The sequence below is a fragment of the Clupea harengus genome, chromosome 10 (genome assembly GCF_900700415.2).
Source record: "Clupea harengus chromosome 10, Ch_v2.0.2, whole genome shotgun sequence".
NCBI classification, from domain to species: domain Eukaryota; kingdom Metazoa; phylum Chordata; class Actinopteri; order Clupeiformes; family Clupeidae; genus Clupea; species Clupea harengus.
The window spans coordinates 16,347,441-16,374,594 of record NC_045161.1 but is presented as its reverse complement, the minus strand read 5'-3'; the positions used below and the strand labels follow the sequence as shown (position 1 = coordinate 16,374,594).

The following is a 27,154-nucleotide window of genomic DNA, read 5'->3' as shown; positions in this document are numbered from 1 at the left end:
ACAAGAAACTGATTTCTCAATATGACGACTCATAACAATTTACCTGGTGTGCTTCAGTTATATTTATTAAAAGAATACTTCCTGATGAGGGCAGATGAGCAATGAGAGAGACAGGAATGATTTTTTCCTGAAGTCTTTTTTATCTACAATGTTTAGCAAAAGACCCTTCCCTGTTTGCCTTCACCAACCATAGTGCAGTCTGTCTTCAATGCCATGTGTTAATGCAGTTTGAATTTTGTAGTTGATACTGGTCTAATTTTTCTTTCACCCCCTGCTTCAACATAATTTGCACCTATGCATTTCATGTGCCCATATTTTCCCTTTTTTGCTGTAAAGTATAATTCATATACATTGTTTTTTTCATAGCTTAAATGAGGAAAAACTATCCCAGACACTCCTGGATTGCTCCATCCATTCTACCAAATTCAAACTCTGCGTTCCCTTTCAAAGATGTCCAATTGTTTATGGTAAGGCTGAAGGATACACTGTTTAATTCCCATTTCCTACCTGCACATACATTCCTTTTTGGACTACGATCCATTTAAACAGTTCAGTTGGAATCTGCAGACAATGTTACCTATTCCTAGATTTTTTTGTACATAAACCAGGGACACAGCTAGAAGTTGTTCTCCCATGAAAATTCTCAACCTCTGCAGTTTAAGTCAATACTCTCCGACATGTTCCAGGGCAATCATCCAGTACATCCTGCTTTTGTATATCATTGTATAACTTATGCATGCACACACACAGAAAAAACGCACACACCTCTGTACTATTAAATATCTTAACCTTACTGGAATTTATGAAAATGTATGACTGGTAAATTATGTTTTAAAAATAAGCTTAACCCAAACAATTACACATCAAAGGACTTGGTGAATTTGACAAGAAACACTATTTTATTTTCACAGTTACAATTTTTGACATGGGAATAAAGCTGGACTCAAGGCACCAAAACAGGCCTGACCAACACTTCCAACAGATCTATTTATAATGTTAGTTATTAAAAACCAAAATAGTGTTTATACATATAAACATACATATTAAATGACAGCTTGTCTAAAAGTCCAAATTTGTATCCTACCGTTTCCTTTTTTTTTTTTTTTAAGTTCGTAATATACATAACAAATTTTACCTTATGAAAGTTTATCTTCCCAGGTTTTAGGCAAATGAAGAAACTGACATAAGTAGGACTCCATCCTGTACAGAACACAATACTTTGTGTGTAGGAACAAGTACACAAGGCACAAGTGACAATCCTACCACTCACAAGCTACTGTTGGCATCGGTAAATAAGGTGCACGCCTTCCTCTGGGGGAGGCTGGTGAGATTTAAAACTGTGGCAATGAGGAAGTGTCGTCATAAACACTACTTTTTCTGGAAATTATGGACACAAAATCACTTAGCAGATGTTTTTGCATGAAGTGGAGAAATCAAGATATGTTTCTGGACCCACATCTGAATGTTGTCTTCTTTACGTCATATTTTGAAATGGAAAACACATGGATCTATATAAAATGGAGACATGATTCACGTAGGGGTTAGTTCATGACCCCTGGGAAAGACAAAAAAAAACAAAGAGTTCATAAGGCCACCAGAGTTCCTACCCCTGCAGATTGGGGCTTGTGTTTTTGGTCTTGGAGACAGCGTGGCTTCACGGGCTTGGCTGCTTGATGGCACGTCAGCAAAAGAAAAGGGGGGGATGGAGCATCAGGTGGAGAAACACTCAGCTCAGCTCAGGATGGCTAAGGGACCGTCTCAACTGAAAGGTTAGCGGTTGTTCTTCATGGCGTCCTTGGCTGCTAGGATGAGTGGCGTGAGGCTAGACAGAGGCTTAGCCAGCTTTAGGAAGGGGTGCTGTAGAAGAAAAAGAAGAGGGGGGAGAGTTATTCATTTATTTATGACATGCATAAAACACACAGGTTTAGGTAATTTTGTTCAAAAGGAAAATGGACAGGAATGTGCGGACACTGTATATAACAGTATTATAGAAAACAGTCAAGATATCCACAGAAGTAGTGACTTATTTTGAAATTATGGTATTGTACAAAGTAGAGCCTTGGTGTTTGACAGTTTGTAACTACAAATGTGGGTCCCTTGTTAAACGAGAGTACATGAGTGGGTTAGGTTAATGACTGGGTTAGGTTTTACAGAATAATAACATCATGTCCTTCAAATTATTTGTATTAATGTACTGAACCTTTATAATCTTATCCAATTGTGTCCCAGGCATCACAAATTCATTCAAACATAAGGTGACTACCACCTCTGGTAGCAATCTCACCTGCAACAGCTCTTTTCCTCCTCCTCGCTTCTCCACGTCCATCTCCAGACAGCGGCTCAGGAAATCACGGAAAACCGGCGACAGCTTTTCTGGACTCTGAAGCTCCGGAGTGCCATTTGTGGCGATTAAATAGAGTGCCTGAGAGCGCAAGAAGGACGGTGACAGAGAGACAGACACAAATGAAAAGAGAAGAGAGGCCGGTCAGAAATGAGAAGGCAGACAGAGTGTAAGACTTTTTTTCCGATGTGAAGCAATGCTGTGTACACACCCTCAGTGGGTTCTCATTGAGGTACGGTGGCTCGCCTTCCACCATCTCTATGGCCATGATACCCAGGGACCAGATGTCCACTTTGGGCCCATAAGCCTTCCGGGTCACAACCTCAGGGGCCATCCAGTAGGGCGTTCCCACCATGGTGCTGCGCTTGCTCTGTTCTGGAGTAATCTGGGCACAGAACCCAAAATCGGCTGAAAGTGAAAGACAGAAAGAGACAAACAGAAAGAAAGATCATTAGACAACTATAAATCACAAAATGTCACCAGGAAAGTGACCTACAAATGCTTCTCACACACATCTTATTTGTATGGTTTTACTCACTCAGCTTAACCGAGCCGTCCATCCCCAATAGGACGTTGTCACTTTTGATGTCTCTGTGGATGACCTGGTTGGCATGCAAGAACTCCAATGCTTGTAAACACTATATAAAAAAAAAGAAAACCAATAATTAGTATGCCAATGAAAACAAAATGGTACACCAATCATTTTATGAGACCACACAAATCAAAGGTTCAGCACAAGCCATAATATCATTGTTGTACTGTTGTATATATGCTGAATTCTGGAACCACGAATTTTCCTTCAATATGAAGAATACCTTAGGCTACATTATTCAGCAGAGAATCAAACTCAGATTCAGGTTAAGATGATCCTGATTTAACTAATCAAACTGAAATAAAAACCTGGCACATCAACTCATGGTTAATGTCAAGATGTGAAGAGTGAAAGGTATGTGCAAAATCAACCCCTCTACTTTGATATCCTACAAAGTGCAGCATCTCTGTTCTGGTCACAACAAAAAACACACATCTTTCACACAGCACGAAAAGTTGTGAATGGATAAACAGGCTACTACATCACCTCTCGACAAACAGCTGCGATCTGAGCTTCATCCATACACGTCTCCGTCACAACATCTGTCAGAGAACCACCGGCCAAATACTCCATCACTACAAAGAGCTCCTCGCCTACTAAGAAGCTGTAGGACAATCATATGAAAATAAACTATTAAAGAAGAGGTAAGAAAAGAAATCCAACACTTACGACACACAACACCCTCCCTTGCCCTCTAAATCCTTGGACGAATACAGTCAACTCCTCACCAGATAGACAGCTCGTTATACATTACTGGCACATCAATGGTATTTATGTTATGATGGTACAGAAGAACTGGGCTTATTTGTAGAGAATGAATGGATGTCCAATAACTCAGATGCCCTTGGAAAGGGTTAAAACTGAGAAGTGACCAAGTGCATTCTGGGATGAACACATGAAAATAATGGCTTTAGAGGATCAATCTTTAGCCCCGCTTCATCCATTAGTTTCGTAAATCCGGACACCATAGGGCCGTTATATGCGACTTATATTAAAGAGAACTTCTGTTCAGTGTTAATAGTTGGGATCTAAGACCAATTTACCTATTGAACAGTTAATAAAAGATGTTTAAAAATATGATGGAGTAAGAATTTTGTAAGACAGTAAACTGTTGTTACATGTTACATGTTAAATGTTAAAAAAATGTACTTATTTAAAATCTACATTGTTACTGTGTATACACCAATATTTCATTTAGAGACTACAGGTGTAGCAAAGGCTACAGGTGAGAAAAACAAACACCTGAAATTGACTTTACCTGTCTACATAGTTGACAATGTTGGGGTTTTTCAGCTCCTTCATCACCAGGATCTCATTGATGATCAGCTCTTTCTTGGGCTGCTTCTGGAGGTTAATCTGTTTAATGGCCACCTTGAAATCAGAGAGAAAACTGAAAATTATCAGGAAATTGAGGGCTACAATCTCTGCCTTCTCAACCAAAGAAACGAAAACGGTGGCCTTAGATCCTTTCATGCGACACATGGCCATACATGTCTGTAAATGAGATTAATTATAGCCTACATTTCTAAACCGAGGATGATACCAAATGTTGACAACTGTTGTGGGACAGGTCAGACTGGTCTTTTCCAGATTATGAGAAGGTCAAATTGGTAGGTAGCCTGAGTATGCTGAACTAGGTTTGTGATGCTGGGCCCTAGTTATGTCAGGATCTCCATGTCACTTTAACTTCCTAATCATCTTCCTTTCTTACCTCCGCTCCAGTTGAAACATCAATTGCTGTATAAACTGTTCCCGAAGCTCTGAGAAAAAAATCAAAATAAAATGCAGAACTTGCTCAAATACCCAAAACAGATTTAAATGTATGCATACATTAACAAAAAACACACTTACCCTTGGCCAATCTTTTCGTAACGTGTGTATTTCTTTTTGGGATCTCCAATACTAACTATTGTTCCTGGACAGAATGATAGAACAGAAATAAACCATTGTTTGTGATGTTTTGGGGGACAGTTGCACATAACACTAAAATGTTTTCCATGTGAATGCCATAAGAATTGATGCCAGTCATACTTAGTTTGTCCATAATCTCTTCATCAGTCATCTTGCCCTTCTTCTTCTGTCGGTCAGCGGCCTTAGAGGCAGAGTCTCCATCTGGAGCAGTCGGAGGTGGAGGCAGGGGATCAATGACGGATCGTGTATATACCTGTAGGGTACAGAACAGTGATTAAAGACTGAAGTAACATGCACGCTGTGCGCACGCACTAACCATTGAAGCAAATGCTGAAAGATCCAGATGATTGCTAAAGAGTAGAACGCGAGGGAGGGAACACTCACACTCTTGGTGTGTTCAGGGCGGGGTGGTGGAGGTGGAGGTGCTTCATCGTCATCTTCTTCTTCATCACCACCATTATCAATGTCTTTGATGTTCGATGACAAAGGTTCTGAGCCTTTCTTGACAGGCTGTGGATTATTTCATAACAAAAGATGGGGAAGACAAATACGGCAGAGTGAATAAACCACATACCATTTAAGGGACAAAGACTGAATAAACCCCTTACCATTGAAGGGACACAACCACCATTACAGTAATCACAACAGAGTACAAAATAAAGATGCCTAGTATTAGTTCCCATTCTAGTACTTACAGACTGTGGGCCTGGGGGATAGCCATCTTTTTCTGCAGATACATACAAGAAAGGACATGGTCAGAAAAGAATCAACCTCATTGACCTCAGCAAAATACTGCAACTTTATCAGCACTGCAATGGAGGTCTGCAGTCACTCCAGTCCATTACTTGCAGACATCAAGAGTTATCAGTGTCATGAACACATACTGATATCCAGCCAGACTGAAGCCTATCAGGTAATCTGTGTGCAAAGAGGTAAGGACCTAGGGCCAATGGTTTCCGCGATAACGGAAAACGGACAGAATTCGCGGAATGAACCCTTTGAAACGGAATTGCAACTTTCAAACGGAAACATCATTTTGTGCATACACAAATCGCCCAAATTCCTCTGTATTTTGGGCTGCAAGCCTATATTTCTTTCAAATAAACACAACAACGATTGCAACGATGAACAAACATTAATTAAAGAACAAAACCACTGAGAAAATGTCACGTCTGCGCTGAACTCTGCTCCGGCCACGCCCCCCTTTTTAACGGTTGCCCACACACGTCCGCTAAAGCCACATTCAGTCACATCCACTTGCTCGTCATCCCAATCGCATTTAAAACAAAAAAATTGTAGTCTTCTGTTCTGTTAATGCTGACAAACAACAGGGGTACATATTATTCACTCATTTTAAGCCATCAATATACCTCAGGGTGAACAAAATGAGCTGAAACGGAATTCACCAAATGTGAAACGGAAAATGCATTTTTTTGAAACGGAAAATCATTGGCCCTAAGGACCTGTAACAGGTTCAAAGTCACAAAGTGACTGTTACAACAACGGTGATGTACAGTGACAAACCATATCCTTTTAACTGCACCAACAACAAATACAAAGCAAAAAGGTGATTCATAGAATTGTATTCTTTGTCAACATCCATTGCAGTCCAAATATTAATGTACAAAACAAATCTTTCACCCAGTACATTCTAAATTACATCTGCATTTTCCACCTTCTGTATAGGACTCTTTTTGACTATCTACGTTGACTATCTACTATCTATGGGTAAAATTATGCTGATTTCTTTCATTCATAATTGCTGTAGCAGACAGACAGATACACACAAAACTCACCCGATGAAAAGCTGAGGTACTTCTGGCGGCCGTTGCCAGTTGAATCGTAGAACTTCAGAACATCAAGTACAGCTTGAGGATTCTTCTTCTGCTCAGACTTGGTGATATTGGATGTCTGCAGGAGCCGTGCCCACTGCTCTGGCATACCCTATGGACGACAACAACAACAACAACAGTCAGTCTAAAGCCAGGAGGAGTCAGTGACGGTGTATCTCAGTTTATGTGTGCCTACTACCCTTAGGTAAAGAGACAAACTATTGGGTTGAAGGCTAAGGTTGGGAGATGACAAAGAGAATCCATACTTACTGTGAACTCCCCTGTGACTGCATCAAAACCAACATGGATTGTGTGTTCAAAATCAGACGGTGGAGAAATTTCTGGCCGCTCCTTGTCTCTGTCTTTTCTTCTGCCCACTGCAAAATCACCAGAATAAAATGTATTTATCTGTAAACACAGTCTGTATAGACACTCTATGAAGTCCTCATCTTAGGAGGAACCTGAGAGCTCTTCATTTTGTCACACAACAGTGATAGTTACCCATTACCATGCACAGCTAATTCCACTGGCGATACTTAATCTGCCAGGCCTTTTGACTACCAACAACTTTCCATGTAGTTAAGAATACTCTAGGGTTTACAAAACAATTGTAAATACAACACTGGATCTATACACGGCCTTCTGTCTCCCGCAGAAAATGAATTCACAGGTGTGGCAGTAGGTGGTCGAGGTGGAAACTAAGGTCGTCACCTTTCTCTCCACTGGAGAAGATGGAGATGATCTTGTTTCGTTTCCTCTCCTCTGGCACAGAGGGAAGGGGCTTGGAGCTGTGATTGGCTGAGAGTGTGTGATCCTTCCCGCTGCTGCTGAAATTGGTGCTACTCATCCTCACTGGAGGGGCGGGGGGTTTGTCCTCGTAATCCCCGTTGTCACACATGACCACAGAGAATGAGAAAGCGAAGAGACAGAGCACAAGAGAGACAGAGAAAGACGGAATGAGGAGAAAGGAGAGGAAAATCGACGAAGCAGAGTGAGAAATGTGCAGAGGCAAGAGAGATGCAGTGACAGTTATAGGAGAAAGGGTGAAAAGAGTGGAGGAAGTGTTCAAAGTACAAGATGGGGAATGGCACTGCAGACAAACAGAAATACATCCTGTGGTTTAGAATGATTTGTGTCTGAGCATAGAATTTTTCTCCTTTGCACCATTCTTTTTGCTTAGGTTCTACAAAACATTGCAATTCTCCTTCCAAGAAATTAAACTCTGGGTCACAATACAAAATAACTTCACGTCATAGAACTGGTAATTTTTCTTAACCTAATCAACGAACACTCTTCTTGATATTCACTATACCTAATGGAGATACATGTTTATACACTTAACCTTTGCAAAAAGGTTTTTTTAAAAAACACACAAACACATTACAGGTGGGTAACTCAACTCACACCATCACAACAAGACTGTCATATGCTCTCATTGCATGAAAAGAAAAAACCCTAAAATGTCCAAGGCAATATGTACAGAAAATAGTCATAACATCTGGGGGTAACGTTGCCAGCAAGCTGTAAACAAGCACAGGAACTACCAATTTACCTTGTAACGTCATCTACCTGGCTCAAAGTAATTTGCGTATCCACGGTGGCTTAATTCAAACTTTTGGAGTTATTACTTCATAGACATTATCATATTTGATTTCGAAGGATCAAGAAACATTTGAAACGACGGGTAGTGTTACAGACCGGCGCTCAAACAATTGACGGTACTTATTAGCTGTGAAATGGCTATATTAGCCACCTAGCTATCCAAGTTACACTACTTTTCCAAATGGTTTGGCATCAACGTGTGCCAACGTTCGCGTTGGTGCTATCCGCCGGTTTATATATCTTAAACACTAGTGTCCACCAAGTGTACTGTAACTGCCCGGCTCACTAAGGCATATATTTAGCTAGCTACGGGTTAGCTGATGGCTGAGCTGATTCGAATATTTCATTGATCATGAGCTACAAACAAGCAAGCAAGCTACTAACAGCTGCAAAGAAAAAGTGGAGTATCGAAAGTTGCACTGACCATTTAACTAAACAACTCAGATGTATAAAGTGCAGTGAATGCTCATACACACTTAGTTCACAAACGTTGCCTGCTCAAGGGAGGACAGGAAAAGACCTGCCCATTGTAACGTTAACTCCTGCTAAATAGCTACCTAGCAAGCTAGCTATGCTATCTGGCGAGCTAAACTTTCTCTAAACTTAACATTAGCTTGAAAGGTCGCTAACTCGCTAGCTGATCTGGCTCAGAAAGCTCCAATATAAAAACAGAGTCGACGTTTACCGCCACTGAAATGTAACTACAGAACACTAAGAGAATACTTACCAAATTAAATCCCTAAAAGCGGCTGTGCATACAGTAGCTTTGGATCTTCAGTCATACAGGACAAGGCGAGGAGGGGATCTGCGACCTGGATGAACCTAGCATCTAGCGTATTTCTGGGTCGCACTTTCATTGACATTTCAAAATAAAAGCCTCGATAGCTACACAAACAATGATAAACAAATCATGTGGTGGAGAGTCTATTTAATTACTTGTAACCAACGACAACAAGTAGACTACATATCAATCGTTCATCCTGCCAGAACGGTCTGATTTGACTTATTTGGCAAAAATAAATATGCTAATCAAAAGACAATACACATACAAAAATGGTCGAATTAAATCTTTAAAATGTGTCTTAATGCTGGGATTAAATCGACCTGCCTGCCCAGTTATTCAGTGTAATTCCATTTTTACCCCTTGAAATGCCCGGTCTGTATCCACAAACAAAGACAAAAAATCAAGCAACCATCATACTACATTGATGTCTTTATTTAAACAATGTTTCGTCATTCAGTATCCATTCCAAAATAACATGACAGAAAACATTAATGTTAGCAAGGTGATGAATTTGTAAACAATCTTCATGGAGATGATTGGAAACAAGAAAGAGGGTACTTAGGAAAACTCAAATATGGCATGTTTCCAGATGGTTGCAGTGAGAATAAGGTTACACAGAATTGTAATAAACAGAGTCCCACCACAAACAGTGAATATCAGAGACTTGTCACCAACTGGTAAGTCCAAAGCCATTGATTGTGGCACCTACATAGAGAGAAGAAAATAATTAGAGGATGTCATGTTGCCAAGGTTGCATTGTTGTCATTGAGTTGATTAAGTACTAGGCTGCTGCAGGAAAAGTCCACATCCACACACAGACATATTACCTGCACTATTCTGCAGATATGTTACAACCAGCTTACTAGTCCATTATGGTTAAATATGTTGAAAACAAAAGAATGAAAACTGTATGTCCCCCATACCTGCAAGTTTTCAACCTCAATCCATGAGCAAATGCTCACGTTGTCTACTGAACAAGGGGCATACACTATCTTGTGAGGGAGACTGGAAAGGAGTGGTTTACCTAAAAGTGAGGAGAGGAAATTAGAGTTGTCACCTATATTTTCTATAACAAACACACCCTGGTGCAACTGATCAGCACTTTTACCAGACACGTGCAGAGATAGATTGTTTGCTCATATATATGACCCAGCCCTTAGAGAACAGGAACAAGGACAAGAACAAGGACAGTTTGGCAGAAACTTTGGCAGTATGGTTTTCAAAACACTACACTATACACTTTATTAATCACTTCCTATATATACAAACATTTGACCTTATCTTAAAATATGGGTATAAAAAGGTGAAAAGGGTCCATTGTCATATCCAGCCTCCAAATAAGAGAAGTGATGTGATGCACCCTGTCTTGTGTGGACATCCCTTAGGATAGCAGCATCTGCAGAGGTATCTAGCCTCTGAGATACTAAGGCTTACCATGCTCACAGGTGTCTGACTTTAGAAGCAGTTTTGGATGCTTTATCGCCACTTTCTCCCGTGTCCCTGGATCAGAAGGCCTGTGATAACGCCCATGAATGGGCACTGTTGTGGTGAGATGCCCCAAATTTGTAGGATTTGGACGAGGATACACAAGGGCAGTAAAACCAGGTGATTCATAAGCTGGTGCCTCCAGATCCACCTCTGAGTCAAGTAGCACCTGGTTTGTGGAAGGACAACATGTTGACCAAGTTTCTTTTTGTTCCCATTGCATTCTTTCTTCTGTATATTTGAAGTAAAAAACTTTGTTTAACAATTCAAACACGTTTCACTTCTTTTCTCATACATACATATATGCATATTTATTTATAAATATCAGTGATCTTCTGAATTAAGTTGGAAAATATTTAAAGGGATTGTGCCATTTCTTATTCACACTAACCTACTTAATAAACAAACACACAAAAATAAAAGATACCATACATGTAAGCCTGTATCTTTTCTCAGGGATTGCAATTGGTAAAAGTCCATGTACACCCCTCTGGTTATATTCTGAAGCAGAAGAACCTGGAGATCCTCTGGGAAAGGAGCGCCAAACTGGACAATGTATACCAGATCTCTGAAAATCAATGTAAGATAGTAGAATGTTAGGACTGATCTTACCAGTAGTAATTACAGCTAAAGAAAATCAAAATTTAAGCGAATACCTGTGGAAACCACTTTTTGTCAAGTTCACAACCACCTTCACTAAATCCACCCACTGTGACGTTATTATGAAGCCACAACCATCGCCACCTGTAGCAAAGAGAAACACTTCTGGTACTCTGCATAGGTAAATAGCCTAGATAAAAAAACAAGGCTATTCTTTTATTTTACCTTTCCCTGGATGCGTCACGCTCAACCCAAGGTCAACCCAAAACAATAAGACACAAGTCTGCAAGATCATGCCCATCATTTGATGAATGTGTCCATTCCTGTTTTCTTCAGAAATATGTCATGATGAACGTATCTGATGGTGGGTTAACCAAGTTGCAGGACAGGTACTTCCATGTTGGCAAACCAGGGTGGCTCGGTTGTCTTTCTGGTATTGTTGTTTAAAAAACGAGAGCTATTTTAAAGTAGTTTTATTGAAGTCTGTACATTTATTTGATAATATAAAAGGTCTCTTACAGCTGACATATGACAACCTGGGTTAATTCCGCACTGACCAAAGACCATAGACTGTAGCATCCGGTTTCTAAATTTGCTCAGAAAATAATGTAGCTTTAATTTAAGCCCCTTTTTGGGCTGCCCTTATTGATGCCAGAACAGACAAGTGAGATTTTTGCAATTTAGATACTAAAGTTGCTCATGATAAATTACGCACATTTTTGTTATGTAAGTACTCACAAACAGGTGATGTTTTATTGTAAACACAAATACTGTTTTTCACGGTATGCTCGTCAAATTATTAGGCAATCTATTAAGCTCCCCGTCAAACTGTGCACTTCAACCACGGGTAAAACACAGGAAAATATGTGGTAAATTTGAATGTAGGGTTCTTGTAATTCTAATTTTTTCAGTTGTCTGATAAGTCAGAAATGACGCGGGTAACTGTTGTATAAGACTAAAATGGCATGGGTTATACTCTTCAAATGTTCAGATTAACTGCGATCTTCAATAACATAAACATCTGACTTAGCTAGCGTTACTTTGCTAACTAGTAACAAGTCAAACATGCTAGCAACGGATATACACGTCTGTAGCTTCCCGTAATTGACAGGTTTAGGTAAATTAGGTAGAACTTTTTATGTACACATGAATTGACTTAGACCAAACACCGCATAACTAGACAGTGGCAATGCCTTTCACGGCGAAACGATGTGGAGTGAATTTTAGCCCACCTTCAGTCGTGGTTATTTACGAGGACAAGGACACCGGCAGGAAGAGAAAACGCGTTATTCCAGTGAGAAATTTCTCACAGTTTTCAGGTAAAACTCAGTCGATTATTACAACTACAATTTGAGCAAGGTGATGTTAAAGTGCGCCTGTCTCTTCGATTTTAAACCATAGCAGTAGTGATTTTTGTAAACGGATCGCAAGACCTGCATTTTGCAAGACCTGCATGTAATTTAGGCCATTACCAGACAGTCAGTGTTCTCCATCTGCACATTGAACCGTGCCTGGACCAGTGATAATAATCCCATAGATTTGAATAAATACTGTCTGTGCCAGTCTTGTCAATGCCTTAGTATTTAATCTGATGGAAGTTGGTTGTACAAACTGAGATGGTTCATTCTGGGGCGTTCTATCTCCTGTATTGTGCCTCCACACCTGTAGATTGCAGCAAGGCTGCAGAACGGCTGAAACACAATGCTCGTCACAGAGACTACCTGGAGAGTGTATCCTTGAGCCAGCTAGAGAAGCTTCATTTACTCCTGCGTGACCACCTGCGGGGGCTCACTCTAGAACAGAGCTTGGCTGCTTTGCGAGATGAAGATCCAAACGAGGAAGACCTCAATAAGCTAAGCGACGAGGATCTTGCGCAAAGGAAAGCTCAAATGGACGCAGTCTTTGAACGCAACAGAAAGCAGAAGGGAGACCCAGACTTTGTTTATGATGTAGAAGTGGAGTTTACAGAGGTAGAGAGTCAGGGTGCCTGCAGCTGGGATAATGATGGATCTGATGATGGTTTTTAGCTGGCATGAAATTGGAATTTTCATCTTACTGAAAGCGGTTTTATTAAGTTGCTTTGCTATAAAAAAAAGTTTCATAAAAGTTCAGTTTCAATTATTATTATTATAGGAAAACCTATTTTCTACTGTCTGTAGGGAAAACAAGGCTTATTAACTTTTAACGGACTGTTCCATCAATTTTTAACTGTATGATAAAATACTCTTAACCCTGTCATTTATTTTAATTAGAAGGCAACTATGCCTAGGTGATCAAGTGGAATTGAATTGAATCAGATTGTCAAGCTATGTAGTATACAAATAAAACCACAATGCTATATCAAATACAGGTACATATTTATTATTTCTTGACATTTTATATGAAACACTGATATACAAAGATGCTCACTCCTCTAGGAACAATGTTCTTCTTGGAATAAGGATACTTGTATATTCACAGTCAAGTGAAAAGAAGTCTATGCCCCATGAGAAATACAAAAAGTACCCATTGCAGTAGGAGAAATACATAGAGTGAACAGCAGTGGAATTATCTTTGGGCAAAATGTTTAATCACTTGCCATTAAATAAGCATTCTCCCGATGATTGTCTCCTATTCATTATTGATGACTGGCAAAGTAAAGATTAAAATAAATAACTATTACAATTAAATTTCCTCTTTGTATCACACAAGGTAGCTGCAAGTGTCAGTGTATTTTCCCAATACAGGAAAAATGTAACATTACACAGAATGTGCCACTAGAACAGGTTCTCTAAATACACACTGAAGCTTATTTTATTGTTCACATTTGGTCTTACAAAACGTTTTAAAATGGCCAAGAGGATTACACAAGTAGTTATAGGGCTTTCATTGCAAGTGACTGGACAAAAGATAAAACCAACAACAAAAATACAAACAATAACAGCAGTTAATTTGATAAGCACACAATTGATACAATGGCCAAAGCTAACTTTGGTATGCTTTTGGTTTTGTGCTCTCATCTGACAGTTGTAAAATTAAAAAAATAAAAATGTCCATGCTTTTCTTTTTCATCTTGTGTTGGATGTAAGGATTTACCACAGGTCAATTCTGAAGGAATCTCATTGGATAACAGTTCATTTTTTCCATTCCACTAAACAGCAGTGCTTATAAAAGTGCATTCAGATTAAGGTTTTTTTATTTGGCAAAATTACAGCAGTTCTGCCTGGGACTCCTCCCTATGTGGTACAATCAAAAGGCAGAATTAATAAAATTGGGGGTTTTCATGTTCGGTTAATTTGGTGCTCACCTGGACGGAGTTGGAATATATGCCTGTCTTTTGTTGGTTTAAATCATAACTAGAAGAGCTATGAAAATGAATGAAATATTTTCAAATTATATACATATAAGCTCAAGTGTTTGTCTTCTCATGTGATGAAAAAAACAATGCAACTGAAAGTGAAGTGTAAGTCCAATACTAACATCGAGGCATGGATGAATAAGGATGCAATAATGTCCCCCATAGACAAATAAAAGGGACATTTCAAGTACTTCAAAAAATAAAAGCTTTGTTATGACCACATTTTAGGGAAATATGGTCATGATTTAATGGCGACCTTTGTATATACACTCAGTTGCAATTTATCGGAAAAGCTGGCCTTAAACTAATGCAGTCTAATACACAAGTTCTGCAATAAAACCTAGCATCATGGAGGTTATAATATTCAGTCTTTTGTTTAAACTATTTTAGAGAGCTGTTGTGTTCTTTTTGGAGGCTGCAGCATGTGGTGCTGTTTAATCGTATTGCGTTGTACTGACACGTGTTTCTATTATTTTGACAACCCCATTTCAATCAGTGAGGCTAGGTTAAATAACAGAAACACCTTTGTGCTTAATATAATACAGTGTAACAGCACCGCAAATGACATAGTCCAAAATGATCATATAGTTGAATGGCCACCTCTCTTAAACTGTTTAAACATAAACTGAACATTATAACAATCATGAAGGGGGATTTATTGCAGGACTGTCGTATTAGACTGCATTTTGCTAGGTGTACCTCATAAACTGCCATCTGAGTGTGTGTATATATGTATATATGTATATATATATATATATATATATTACACTATTTTCCTACATAAACAAAAATACATATATTAAATATATAATATATATAGTTTATATAAAAGTAATCTTTTAGCCTCAGAAATATACGTTTCATTTTTTCTTCTTGTCCTGGGTGCAACGTGGACAAAACCTGAAAGATTGAAGTATAAATGAGTTGATTGAAAACCATCCATAGTGAATAATCTATATATAAAATGATAGTGTCAGGCTTACCACTTCCCTTTCGGCTTCGTGGTAAGGTCAACACAGGCAAAGTGGAACCACTCAATCGGACACTGTTCAAAAGCAAAATTATAAGCATGGACATAAGCTTGATTAAGATGAATGCATAATATATGTTTCATAATAGTATGAGTTTAGACTTAGTTTGCACCATCAAAAAACTGAAAAAAGGTAATTATCAGAAGACAGCACGGAGTACTAGAAAAAATTAAATGGAATCATGTGCCTTTCAAAGCAACATATCTGACTGATGCATAATGAAATGGAAAACTCACGTCAGGATTGTCACAGCCAATCATTTCTCCGTATGAGACTTGGTGGCACAAACAGTATGTTGGCTCGTTAGGATCGACTGGCATGTCCAAGACGTCTGATGGCTGAACTGACAACAGTGAGTCACCAAATTCAGGACTGAAGGCAGAGACGTAACAAAACAAAATCAGTACAAATGTATCCAGCACTGTTTGGTTTTAGTAGACAAGAAATAACATATTGTGACTTGAATTGATATGGTAAAGATGACATTTTTTAAAGCATGCAGACATTAGACCCAAAAGTGTAATAATTTGAGTGGCCTAAGGAAGTTCGATCAGATCACATTTTTGGCTTGATGTAAAAAATATCTGACAAAAAGACAACAATTGGCCAATAAATTACAAATGCATTTCATGAAGCAGCAAAACATAGTGGTGAGAAAGTCCTCTGAATTTGCCAAAGGTACTGTACTTCGCTACAGTCTATACAAGATATGTTCCTACTTTGTTATGGAATTCTGAATACAAGTGAAAAATCTTTTTTTTTTTTTTAACTGCCTACAGGGCCTACAGTTCAACCAAATGATGTAATTACTGTCTAACTATCTGGGCCTTTGTTTTGAACAATGTTAATATCGTTTTCATATTTTTTGGGATTAAATTACACTCACAAATTGTGTAAACAGGGTCCTGAGGTCAACCAACATACTACTGAAAAATATCCAAGTTTGAGGTGGAAGTTATACACAGGAAATTATGTTAAATTCCTTGTGCTATGTGTTGGGGACTTCCCACAGTGGCCAAGTCATGTGCAAGTACTCATACCCAACGAGTAGTATAACAACAGGGTGCACTATCACCATCATACAGATATTTAACAACAACAACAAAGATGCCTTCGCAAGCATTTCGCTGGGATTGTCAAATTGGCACCTTCCTTTGTAAGTCTTATGACACCTCCAGAAGGCTTAACAGTGGTTTCTGGTGTCCCAGACCCACTCCCCTCTATACTCACGATGGGTTAAGACACATGTCAATTCCAGGGCCAACAACAGATACACCTCAAAAAAGATTTCAGATCTCAGTGTCTGAACTATGCACTGCCTAACTAAGCCTTCTAAACATCAATCTCATTATACTATGGCATGCCACAGGCTATCAAGGGCAAGGGTTGGGAGGGTAGGAGAGTAAGGGTAGGAATTCGATATGAATCCAGGTTAGGGTAAGGAAAGGGGTTGGGAGTGGGAGAGCCCCCCAGGATTACGAACATGGATTAGGGTTAGGGAATAAAATGCGATACGAACCCTGGTCACCTTTGGCACCCAAACATATTGAGACAACAGGCTTCTTCGTGCAATACAGGTTCATTCACATGTCCCCAAGTAGCCTGTGAGCGCCTTATTGATAACCACTGGCTTGCTTTTTCAGCAGCCTCAGACAGCTCCTTTATGTGACTTTCTTCAAAAAACTAAATCCAACAGAAGCGTGGTTGATTTAGCTACAAAGCTTCTTACACCCATCTCCACTGGTCTTGTGTATATTTGCCAACCTTGTTCCCTTGGTTCCGCTAGCAGTTCCACATACTTTAGCTCCTTCCTTCCAAAAGCTTCCTCAATCGCATCTTCAAAGGGAATCGTTAACTCAATAAAATAAACAATGTATAACACCATGTCTGATCTCATAGCAGACATTCTGCTGTCCATGACGTTAACCTCAACTCCTTATTTCTTAACAACCTGATTATGTCTCCATTTTACAACCAGACAGAAATGTGTTTTAATGAGCCAATACCCATACACAACTTGCAGCTTCTGTCTTACCCACCCACTGACTGTGGTTCTGTTGAGTTTGGATAATAATCAAATCATGCCACCAAACTCCTAGGATTCCTGCTTTCTGCAAAGAAATATCTATCAAGCTATTAGCCTTCAAATTGAAGACCAACATCCTTGCCATCACATAAAAGAAGATCTTTCCTTCCACATTTAGAGGACTGACAATTGAAGACAATTTCAGAAGGCTGCAATCAATATTCAACAGTACTGGGCAAAAAACTTAAAATAATTCCATGGGATCAACTGAAATGTCTTTTTGTGTACACAGGGCACGGGCTTACCTGTTTTTTATCTTTTTCTTCCGTGGCGATTCCTCATCCGACCCTTTCCTTCCCCTGCCTCTTGTGGCTCTCTTCTCTTTCAGTCCTCTTCCACCCTCTGATAGTGATAGGATGATGATGAGACAAATTAAAATTTAATTTGTGATATAATTAAGCAAACCCCTTTGTCAGTTTAGACTCACTCTTTAGAGCCCGACTATCTGGACTCTCATAGCCACTGACATCCAACTTCTCTTTCAGCTCATTCTCAAATCGTGCAAGGTCTGCATCAAGTCTTCGGATGTGTTTGTCCACCTGAAATGAACAGATGTAAACAGTCTGGTTTAGTGATGTACCTGAGTAACTACATTTCTGTATTGACACGGCAGCATCATTTGGCAGATATCAAATACAAAAAATTGTTGATACTCATAATATGTACTAAACTTGTTTAAAAAAAAAACAAAAAAACAGTTCATGGCCACAAACCATATACCAATGACACCAAGAGCAGGAAAGAACAGTAGGAAAGAGTTTGTACAACACTTACCATTTCATATGTCTGCATGGCAAGTTGTACTTTGTCGTCACTGTACTCTTTGCATTTGCTGTAGGCATTCTGAATCTTCTGCAGGTGCTCCACCCTCTGTTCAGATGCCAGACTCCGGATATTTGCAATATACTCTTCAGCTAGCTTGTCAATCTCCCCCTTCTTCTCTGCCAGGATACAAATAAAGAGCCACAAAGAATCAATAAAAGTTGAACTAAGGGCTCATAACGTCTTTCTGATTATTTGCCAATGATGTATTCCTGATAGAATATGTGATATCTTTTAACCATACCTTCAGTTCTACTATCTAGTTCCCTCATTAATGTGAAGTTTCTTTGGAGTTCACATGGCAGATTTTCAATACCTAGAGAGAATGAAAATGTACATTTATTTATTCCTGTTTCAACCAAAGACAAGTCCAACCCCCGGTTGTAACAGGTGGGCACGCCCAAATCTTAAATATCGTATGGACTGTAACAAAGTAACCATCAGTATACAACCTAACTACCGGTATATTGTATAAATATTTGTTCATACTTCCTACTGTTTTGTTCTGTTGACAGTATATGTATTGTATAACGACAGACTATACAGGACAGGTTCTATGTCAGACGACACCATCGTCTGTTGTGACGCACTTTCAAACCACAAATCCCGCCCTCTGCTGTGTTTGAAGGTTTCTACCAGAAACGAAAAGGTTGGTTTGCGAGTTAACGTTAGACAGTGGCTGAAAAGCTTAGCAGTTTAATTGTTAGCGACTTCCTAAAACAACATTCACATCCCAAAGTATTAAGAACGAATGTTATTCTAGTTAAGTCTACTTTACACCCACACCCAATGAGATGTCAGACGTGAATATTATCTTGGTTAGCTAGCTAATGAGAGAATCCAATGTCCTACCAACTCACTAACTCAACATTACTGAAGGCTTAGCCCTGTCAGATCGTTAATGCTACTTTGTGGACACTAACCCAACATTGTGAGAACTGTCATTACGGAGTCCAGCGCTAACGAAACAATTCAGCTAAAGCAAAGCTAGGTTAGCCGCTTCACAGTTTCCTGATTAAAACCACTTAGCATGGCCGTCTCAAAAACATACGTGCATTTGGCTAGCCAAGTAACCAACAGTATGACAATGAATACACTTGGCCACTGTCAAAAACACACACCAAACTTGCCTTGTTCTGAGGAAAAGTTTAGAAATACAACTGTTGGACTGTTGCAGATACTGGCAGTTTAATGACAAACAATTATATTATCTAATTCCATACGTAGAACGTTTGTTTTGTAGCTACATAGCAGTCTAGGATAGTCAGCTAACGCTAGCTGAGGTGCTACCAGCCCGATGTCCAAAGGTTAGCATCAGGTAACAGCAGCGACATAGATGAATCTTTTTACTCACTATCAAGGTAATGTTCAAGGTATATTGCCGTCGCCATTTCTGCTGTTTCGGGGTGGTTACAAATATTCTCTCTACTCCTCGTGAACAGCAACCGAGTTGAAATTCCTTATTAATAATTCATGATGTCCTTCTTTACTATTGGGTCAAAAACTACTTATTAGGGTAAGCTGCTCTGATTGGATAACATGAGGGTTTGGCCCATTTTCCTCTAAGGACCTGTGGGCTACGAGACATGTCAGTAGCGTACCTACAGTAAAAAAAAAAAAAAAAAACTTGCACTACACACGTATTATACATTCTGCATCAAGGGTAGTGAAAGCGTCCGTATGCATTATCAGAATGCAGTGCGAATGTGTAGCAAGAATGTTAATATTTAATTGTACAGTAGTGTTCGAATTTAGAATGTAGTTCAGGTCCCCTTTTTGTGTTTCATATTAGCGTGCATTAGGCTACTGTTATCATTCATTCTTGTCCGTGTGTTTGGCTATGTTGTAAAAGGCCTGTTAGCCCTTTGTACACTGTTACCATCTATGTCATGTAGTGAATAGATGACCCTCCTGTGTTATTTCAATCAGAATGAGGTTTTCTTCCTAATAACTGAGAGTTTGAGATCAAAGAAAATAATTTTCATCAGTGTCTTGTTAGGACACTGGCATAAGACTAAACTACAGTACTTCTTTATATGGTAGCTTCAATTCTAATATTTATGTCGCTGAAAGATGTTGATAACTGTGTAGCAGTGACTTTACATGTAGGCAGGTTTTAAATCTTTTTCATAAGGTATAAGGACTTAACTGGGGATAATTCCCTGTTATAGTCATGGCAGTTATTGAATCCAAGAGCACTCGGAGAGCACAGTCGTATCAGCTATGTAAATCTTACTTTGCCAAGCCATCAGTAACATTTCCCAACATTATGAAGTATTTGTCACACATAAATGTAACAAGAAAAAATACTGATTAGTGTGATAAAAATGACAGAAAATACTTTAATACTTCACTGCAATTGTTCAAGTTCAAGTTTATTATCATTTACTCATAAACAGCATTTATCAGTAGTGAAATTCTTTGTGCTCAATGTCCGTTCAACTTAGAGAATAAATAAATGGAGAATGGAGTATCCAGAATAAATAAATAAATACTGAAGAATGGAGGAAAAAAAATTGTAGTGCAAAAAGATATTTCAAGGACAGTTCAGCATCCTGATGGCATGTGGGTAAAATTGTCAAGTCATTTTAAATAAACATGGCTCACTACAGCTGAAAAGGCCAAGAGTTCAGTGTAAATGTAGTTGTGATGTCGGCAGTAATCCACTTCATGACTAAGCCTATTTTACTTATCCTCTTTATTTAACCTCTCATCTAGTTAAATAAATACTGTTCACTGTAGCTGCCTTTTTATATGTGGTTTGTGACATGAATAATCACCACAGCCTTTCAAATTAATGTGAATGATAATTCATTGCTTTATGTGTTACTGAAAGTGAAATTACTGTCCAGGCATCCATCTTTCTCTGGTGCCCTGCAGTTTGCAAACCTTTTTGCGGGGTAAGTTTGCCACAAACTAGACTGGCGTGAGTGAAGGTCCAGTCAAGAAATAATCAGTTTTGTAACTATTTATATCACTCTTATGTGTTGCTTTTTCGATGGGGTCATGTCAGTATTCATTAGGCATTTGTGCTTCCCAGTTTTGAATTTCAAAAAGCACCTAGCAACAAATGTAGCTATTTTATTTATTTAACTACTTTATATATTTACTTACTTTATTGATAATTGATTTAGCAACTTTTGAAAAGGGACTCAAACACTCAGCTCAATAGCAGCAGTAGTAATCATTGTTGGCTGACAGCAGTAGCATGTGTTCAACAAGACAAACTTAATTTTAGTGAGAGTCCTATGTTTTGGGTCATGGGTCTGGATATTGTGGATGTGGACCGAGATGTGCCCTAAATTGCTGAACAGGACTGCGTAGCCTGTGCAATCAATTCCACTCCATATTTTGAGACAACCCTCTGTTTGACTTCAGTGGTTACCGGATATTCGTGGACATTCTCACAACACCAACATTTCTAAGTCAGCTGATGCTTTAGTCATCGAGTGGGAGACTCTGGATCTTTTTTCATTACAGGCCTTAGCCTACAAAGAGGTATATATAGGATCCACGCTTTTATTGGTATTTAATTTGAGATGTTAATATCTCTATAGTAATGCATAATTTCAGATATCTTGTGTTATGCTTGTCAGTCTGCCCTGTGTGAGGTAGTCAGCTGCTGTAATTGATAGCAGCAGATGCTAGCGGAACTAGCAGGCATAGCAGCTTGTGGTAAGCTTACAATATGAAAACATCCTTTTGGACGTGGAACTTGCACCAAAATAATGTTTGCACGGAAATGTCTTCGCGTAGACTGGCTTTGTGCTGCAATTTCGATGTTAGATCTTAGATATCAATACAAACATTAATGCTAGGCCAGTTGCACCAGCGGCCTGCTTTAACTTGTTATGTTTTGGCATGATTCATGAACAAACAATAATGTGAGACTGTAACTGAAACCATAGGCTACGACATGTCCTAGCTGACATCTCGTTAACGAAGGGGATCGAATAAATGTAGTAGGCTAAATCGTTACGCCTAAATGTTTTTGGGTCACTGAAAGTTAGTTGAAGTTGTATCTCTGCTCCATCTAAAATGTGTTTATTTTAATTTGTGTGTAGCCGAGACCGTAGGCTTACCCACACAGCTGGAAACTTACCAGATATAGGTAATAATATTAACCTTTCGTTTTTCTATAGTGCTAGGCCTAGTCCCCGAGGATGGCTCTCGTGAAAAGTGGATGGCTTCATAGACAAAGTGAGTTGGTCCCACTACAAAATAACTTATGAACGAATAGTTTATAGGTATATAACAGGTTATATTATTAGTTTATGTTCAAAGCTGGAATAGGTCTGCTTTCCTTATTTACAACTGTCAAAGTGAGGGCGACAAACGTGTGTCAGGGAAGAAAGTTACATTGAATGCAGTCAACGACATCTGCATGGATTGATTATAGTTAGAGGCACTGCAAATTAAAATAAATCATAGTGATTGGTCATCAGCTCGTAGTTCATAGCATAGAGCTATTCATGTGAGCATGGCACACGGACATTTGCATGTAGCTATGTTTCTGCTGAGCCCAGGTGAATTGTATGAGTTGTATGATGCTTTGCAGGTCTCTGCAGGGATTTCATTTAGCTATACGGCACAAGACTAAGCAAACCTGTTGGTCAGTCAGAAATACTAAAAACGTTAGGACCCATAGCATTAATTGGAAGTGTTCTAGCATATATAGAGAGTATCTGATCCAGTTCTCTCCGAAAATGTTCTACTTGACTTCCACTATTCTTGTTAACGGCTTGTTTATGACATTACTGAAAACATTAGGACCCATAGCATTTTGCAAGTTTCCTTCACTTCAAGCTCACATTCTTAGTGGTAATGCACCTTACCAGGACGGCTAGTGGTGTTTGAACACATATCAAACAATGACATTTGACATTCACAATGACGTGAACCAGACTCAGTTTAGATATGCAATCAAATGAACATGTACATGTGAAATACTTTACAGGCACCATCTTGCGACGATGGAAAAAGAATTGGTTTGATCTTTGGTCGGATGGAAGGCTTGTGTTCTATGATGATCAGCAGCGGCGCGACATGGAGGATGAGATACACATGAGAATCGACTGCATAAACATCCGCAACACCAATGCATGTCGAGGTGGGGAGACTCATTCAGGTGGCTAGTCAGTTTTACTTGGAGGAGTGAACAGTGTATCTACTTTCAAAAGCGTTGAAACACATGGTCAGATACACTGAACAAGATTGCGTTCTCTAGACTCTGTTGTGTATTTAAGTATTGTTTGGACTCTTGTAAGCCTTGCCATGGTGGTGATGTAGATTTGTGTTTGTGTTAGAACAGCTGAATGGTCTTTGGCACAGCTTTTTCACATTATTTCTCTCTCCACAGAACTCACCCCACCTGAGGGCAAGGGTCGTGATTCCCTTCTGCAAATCGTCTGCAGAGACGGGCGGGTCATCAGCATCTGTGCAGACAGCTCCGATGATGCTCTGTAAGACTCTCTCAGTGGCAGGCTCAGGCTGTTTGAAGGGCAGGGTCAAAAAAAAGGGGGCACCTACTGCACAACATGGAGCCCCACCAGCGCGCTAAAAGCTATTATGTATGCTGTCTTCATCTTTGATTAAGATTAACATTATGTTATGAGGTGATCCGGATTAAAAGTATAACCACACCTTTAGATAAGAACACACTGGGAACTATAAACCTTTCAAATGTTTATTTCACAAACAGATACAGTCATCCAAACCTTAAGTAAAGGCAGGAGCTTTGCTTGGAGTTGAAAACATTTGGGGCTTAGCCCTGACCTGTAGGGGGTAACTTGGTAACTTGTTTAAACTATTGTGTAAGTGAGAGAGTAAGGTACCATAGCTTCTGAGCTAATTTAGTCTTGACTATCTTTTGTCACAGGGCATGGACAATGGCTCTCCAGGATGCTAGAGTTAATACGGTGAGTGATTTTGTTTGTAGCACTAAGACTTGGTAAAGACTTGTTTTTGCAAGACTGCTCTCAGGCAAACTGGACTTGTATTTCCCACCCTGTTGGCTAATACAAGCCATAGACCTTTGAACTCAAGATTTAGTTTTTCTCAATGACACGACCACATGTTGGAACCAGTATCTGTTCTGTTTGAAGTTAAGTGATGTGTTGTACCGGGTAGGTGCCACCTTCCCATGTAAAAGAAAGTCGTCATATATTTGGTATTTGCTGGCATAACTAACCACTAAGAGGAGTCCTGGATATGTAAAAATAGACATTGTAAGTTATGGGGTCAGCTATTGGCTCATGCCAGGAACCATGACATTACGGTTATGACATTTTAACTAAGCACACAGTTTACATATCAGAGGTTTGTTCATCATATTACCAAACCTACGGGACCTATGTTATATAACATCCTTCACTTCAGCAAATGCCTCTCCTCAGTTTAACCACAATTGTATCCACATCTATTGGATCAAAATTCAGCATCTTTTGAAAGCCTTTCTAAGCTCTTGCCTTGGGCAGTACTTTCCCCTTATGTTAAGGTATGGGCATTTGGCCACCATAAAGCTAATTTGACTATTGTTTTCCTGAACTACAGTGTTGATGTTGTGTATATTGGGTTTGTTTTAGGTTGTGGCTACACCACATATTGGCTATGCCGAGGAGGTTGTTGCCACGGCTCCTCCACCATACTCAGAGTGTGCCCCAACCTCTCAGGTACTAAACACTTTTTTGCCTTTAGTTTAATCTTATATTTTCGACATTTCTTTTGGTACCATACATGTTGAGTCATAATAGTATTTTGGGATCCACAATAGTATTATGTGTGTAAACATTTTGCTATATTTTCCATTGAACAGGGTTACTGTCCAGACCAATATGGAGGCTATGCCCCTCAGCCCCCACATGGCACACAAATGGTTTATTCCGCTGATGGTCAATACTACACTGTTGCTTACCCTTACCAGTACCAAGGTATGTCTTGAAAAACAAATAAAGTAAGAAAATAAAGTGCTCTCTTGTTAGCTCAGGTTTACCTGTGTACATTATTCCTGAAATTTATGAAATTGGAATCGGATTGTGTTCTAAATAAAACAATGTGCATTTAAAGAAAGGTACATGTCTTATGATGACTGTCTCTGCCACTTAGGAGCATATCCTCCTCCTGGAGTCAACCATGTCATTGTCCAAGAGCGTCGCCGTGAAGATGCAGGTGATGTAGCACTGGGCATGCTTGCTGGTGCTGCAACTGGATTGGCTCTCGGATCCCTCTTCTCTGTGTTCTAATATGGTCCCAACAGCATCCAACCTCCAACTTTTTTTTACCCCACAGGTGACGCACTGTTCAGGCAGCTGTCCTAGTGAAGGTTGAACTGCAGTACCACTGCAATAAAATAGTTATTATCCATGTGTTAGTTGGGCTTTGAAGTGTATCTGTTTTAACTAACCTCCCTGTCTTTGTACCAAAGATCTATTATCCCCTGTACCTCACATTATGTCAGGCTACTTAGAAATTACCTATGAGAATAACTAATGTAAACCACAGAATAACAACAACTGATATGTGATGAATATAATAATGAAGGGAACGATATTTGTTTAGATTAATTTATTAATGACTATTCATTTTTATAAGTGGTAGATAGGTTGTTTAAGTGCTTTTTCATCAAAGCCTACTTGGAGTCACCATGATGGAATCAATGTTCCAGATAAGTGAAATATCCTTGCATATAATATGGCTAGATATTGAGTACTTTGATCACTTGTTTGTCTAATATGTAAGTATGGGTGCCTTGGTCTATTGCAGATGTAGGTAGCCCTGTTCTGATGAGTATGGCTTTGCACCTTCCTTAACCTTTGCACCTTCCTTAACCTTTGCACCTTACTTAACCTTTGCACACCCAAGCCGACCCTCCTTGAGTTTCAACTTCAGTATGTTTCATCTTTTCTAATCTGGTTTTAGTCAGCTTTTATGTTTACTGTTACTAATGCTTTGTTGATTATTTTGTTTCTTTGCTGTACAGTATGCTTTACACTCCCTAAGTTCAAGAATTTGAGTCTTAAAGGCCATTATCCATATATATATATATATATATATATATATATATATGTGTTATATCATATATCCAAGGGTTGGCATTTGTCTGAACATTTCACCACCTTGTGTCTTCTCAAAATATGTTTCATTATTTATTGTCTCAAATATTTACAAACAGGAAAATGTTTTGTCCAGGTGTTAAGATGCACAAATATGAAGGGTTATTCGGGAACGCGTTCTTCTTATACTTATGCTTCATACTAGCCTCAGGGCACCCAGCCATTAGAAATGATGGGTCAGGAATAACTACATTCACATCGCCATGCACTTTCACAAATCAGTACCATTACTGATGTTATTTATTGGCTAAGTGCTTTTCACATAATGTGCTGTCTCAATGTGTTATCTTTAAAATGAGAGACTGACTATGTTTGAATACTTTTTTTTTTACCAAAGAGATGAAGGGTAAGAAGAACACCAAGACTGGAGGTTCATTACTTTGTTTTGCTTATATGTTATATCTTCTGAGCAGCATTTCTGATGATTCTATTTAGGATGGTTAAATATACGACATTAATTAGAATTAAGTCAAAGGTATTGCATTTCAACTCAATAATGTATTGTAATTTTACTCAAAGTTAACATTAAAATAAAACAATTACATCTATAAAAACAGTATGGAGAACTTTTACCTGGTGGTTGTTTATTTTGTATATTTTGACTGGTCCTTAAACAACTG

The 27,154-nt window shown here is 39.0% G+C and overlaps 5 protein-coding genes across 11 annotated transcripts; 2 read left to right on the top strand and 3 right to left on the bottom strand.

Annotated features, from left to right (window-relative positions):
- Positions 1-876: 876 nt before the first annotated feature.
- On the bottom strand, positions 877-9,154 carry pak2b (p21 protein (Cdc42/Rac)-activated kinase 2b). Of its 2 annotated transcripts, none has more exons than XM_012825347.3 (15): positions 9,006-9,154; positions 7,388-7,766; positions 6,947-7,053; positions 6,641-6,788; positions 5,540-5,571; positions 5,229-5,354; positions 4,965-5,097; positions 4,785-4,848; positions 4,645-4,693; positions 4,192-4,304; positions 3,420-3,537; positions 2,880-2,979; positions 2,553-2,749; positions 2,285-2,422; positions 877-1,857 (listed from the first exon to the last, which is right to left on the bottom strand). In XM_012825347.3, the coding sequence occupies exons 2-15, from the start codon at positions 7,572-7,574 to the stop codon at positions 1,771-1,773; spliced, it is 1,599 nt and encodes a 532-aa protein (XP_012680801.1). In that variant the 5' UTR covers positions 7,575-7,766; positions 9,006-9,154; the 3' UTR covers positions 877-1,770. The 2 variants fall into 2 exon arrangements, with proteins under 2 accessions (XP_012680801.1, XP_031430047.1); XM_031574187.2 differs by having other exon boundaries at positions 7,388-7,550.
- A 324-nt stretch (positions 9,155-9,478) lies between these two features.
- pigx (phosphatidylinositol glycan anchor biosynthesis, class X) lies at positions 9,479-11,728 on the bottom strand. The gene is made up of 6 exons (XM_012825299.3): positions 11,373-11,728; positions 11,204-11,291; positions 10,980-11,115; positions 10,497-10,716; positions 9,986-10,086; positions 9,479-9,767 (listed from the first exon to the last, which is right to left on the bottom strand). Exons 1-6 carry the CDS (start codon positions 11,449-11,451, stop codon positions 9,621-9,623), a joined length of 771 nt encoding a protein of 256 aa, XP_012680753.1. The 5' UTR covers positions 11,452-11,728; the 3' UTR covers positions 9,479-9,620.
- A 120-nt stretch (positions 11,729-11,848) lies between these two features.
- Positions 11,849-13,492, top strand: cep19 (centrosomal protein 19). Its single transcript, XM_012825307.3, has 2 exons — positions 11,849-12,466; positions 12,816-13,492. The coding sequence occupies exons 1-2, from the start codon at positions 12,337-12,339 to the stop codon at positions 13,172-13,174; spliced, it is 489 nt and encodes a 162-aa protein (XP_012680761.1). The 5' UTR covers positions 11,849-12,336; the 3' UTR covers positions 13,175-13,492.
- On the bottom strand, positions 13,488-19,966 carry ing5a (inhibitor of growth family, member 5a). 2 transcript variants are annotated; one of them, XM_012825365.3, is made up of 8 exons: positions 19,778-19,966; positions 18,668-18,739; positions 18,376-18,542; positions 18,029-18,140; positions 17,847-17,943; positions 15,752-15,887; positions 15,468-15,529; positions 13,488-15,384 (listed from the first exon to the last, which is right to left on the bottom strand). In XM_012825365.3, exons 1-8 carry the CDS (start codon positions 19,812-19,814, stop codon positions 15,345-15,347), a joined length of 723 nt encoding a protein of 240 aa, XP_012680819.1. In that variant the 5' UTR covers positions 19,815-19,966; the 3' UTR covers positions 13,488-15,344. The 2 variants fall into 2 exon arrangements, with proteins under 2 accessions (XP_012680819.1, XP_031430050.1); XM_031574190.2 differs by lacking the exon at positions 19,778-19,966 and adding an exon at positions 19,554-19,721.
- plekhb2 (pleckstrin homology domain containing, family B (evectins) member 2) lies at positions 18,896-27,106 on the top strand. 5 transcript variants are annotated; one of them, XM_031574192.2, is made up of 8 exons: positions 18,896-19,072; positions 22,566-22,623; positions 23,381-23,551; positions 23,783-23,885; positions 24,302-24,341; positions 25,008-25,094; positions 25,238-25,352; positions 25,528-27,106. In XM_031574192.2, the coding sequence occupies exons 2-8, from the start codon at positions 22,587-22,589 to the stop codon at positions 25,662-25,664; spliced, it is 690 nt and encodes a 229-aa protein (XP_031430052.1). In that variant the 5' UTR covers positions 18,896-19,072; positions 22,566-22,586; the 3' UTR covers positions 25,665-27,106. The 5 variants fall into 5 exon arrangements, with proteins under 5 accessions (XP_031430052.1, XP_031430051.1, XP_012680825.1 ...); XM_031574191.1 differs by lacking the exon at positions 18,896-19,072 and adding an exon at positions 21,305-21,323; XM_012825371.3 differs by lacking the exon at positions 18,896-19,072 and adding an exon at positions 21,786-21,921.
- Positions 27,107-27,154: the final 48 nt, after the last annotated feature.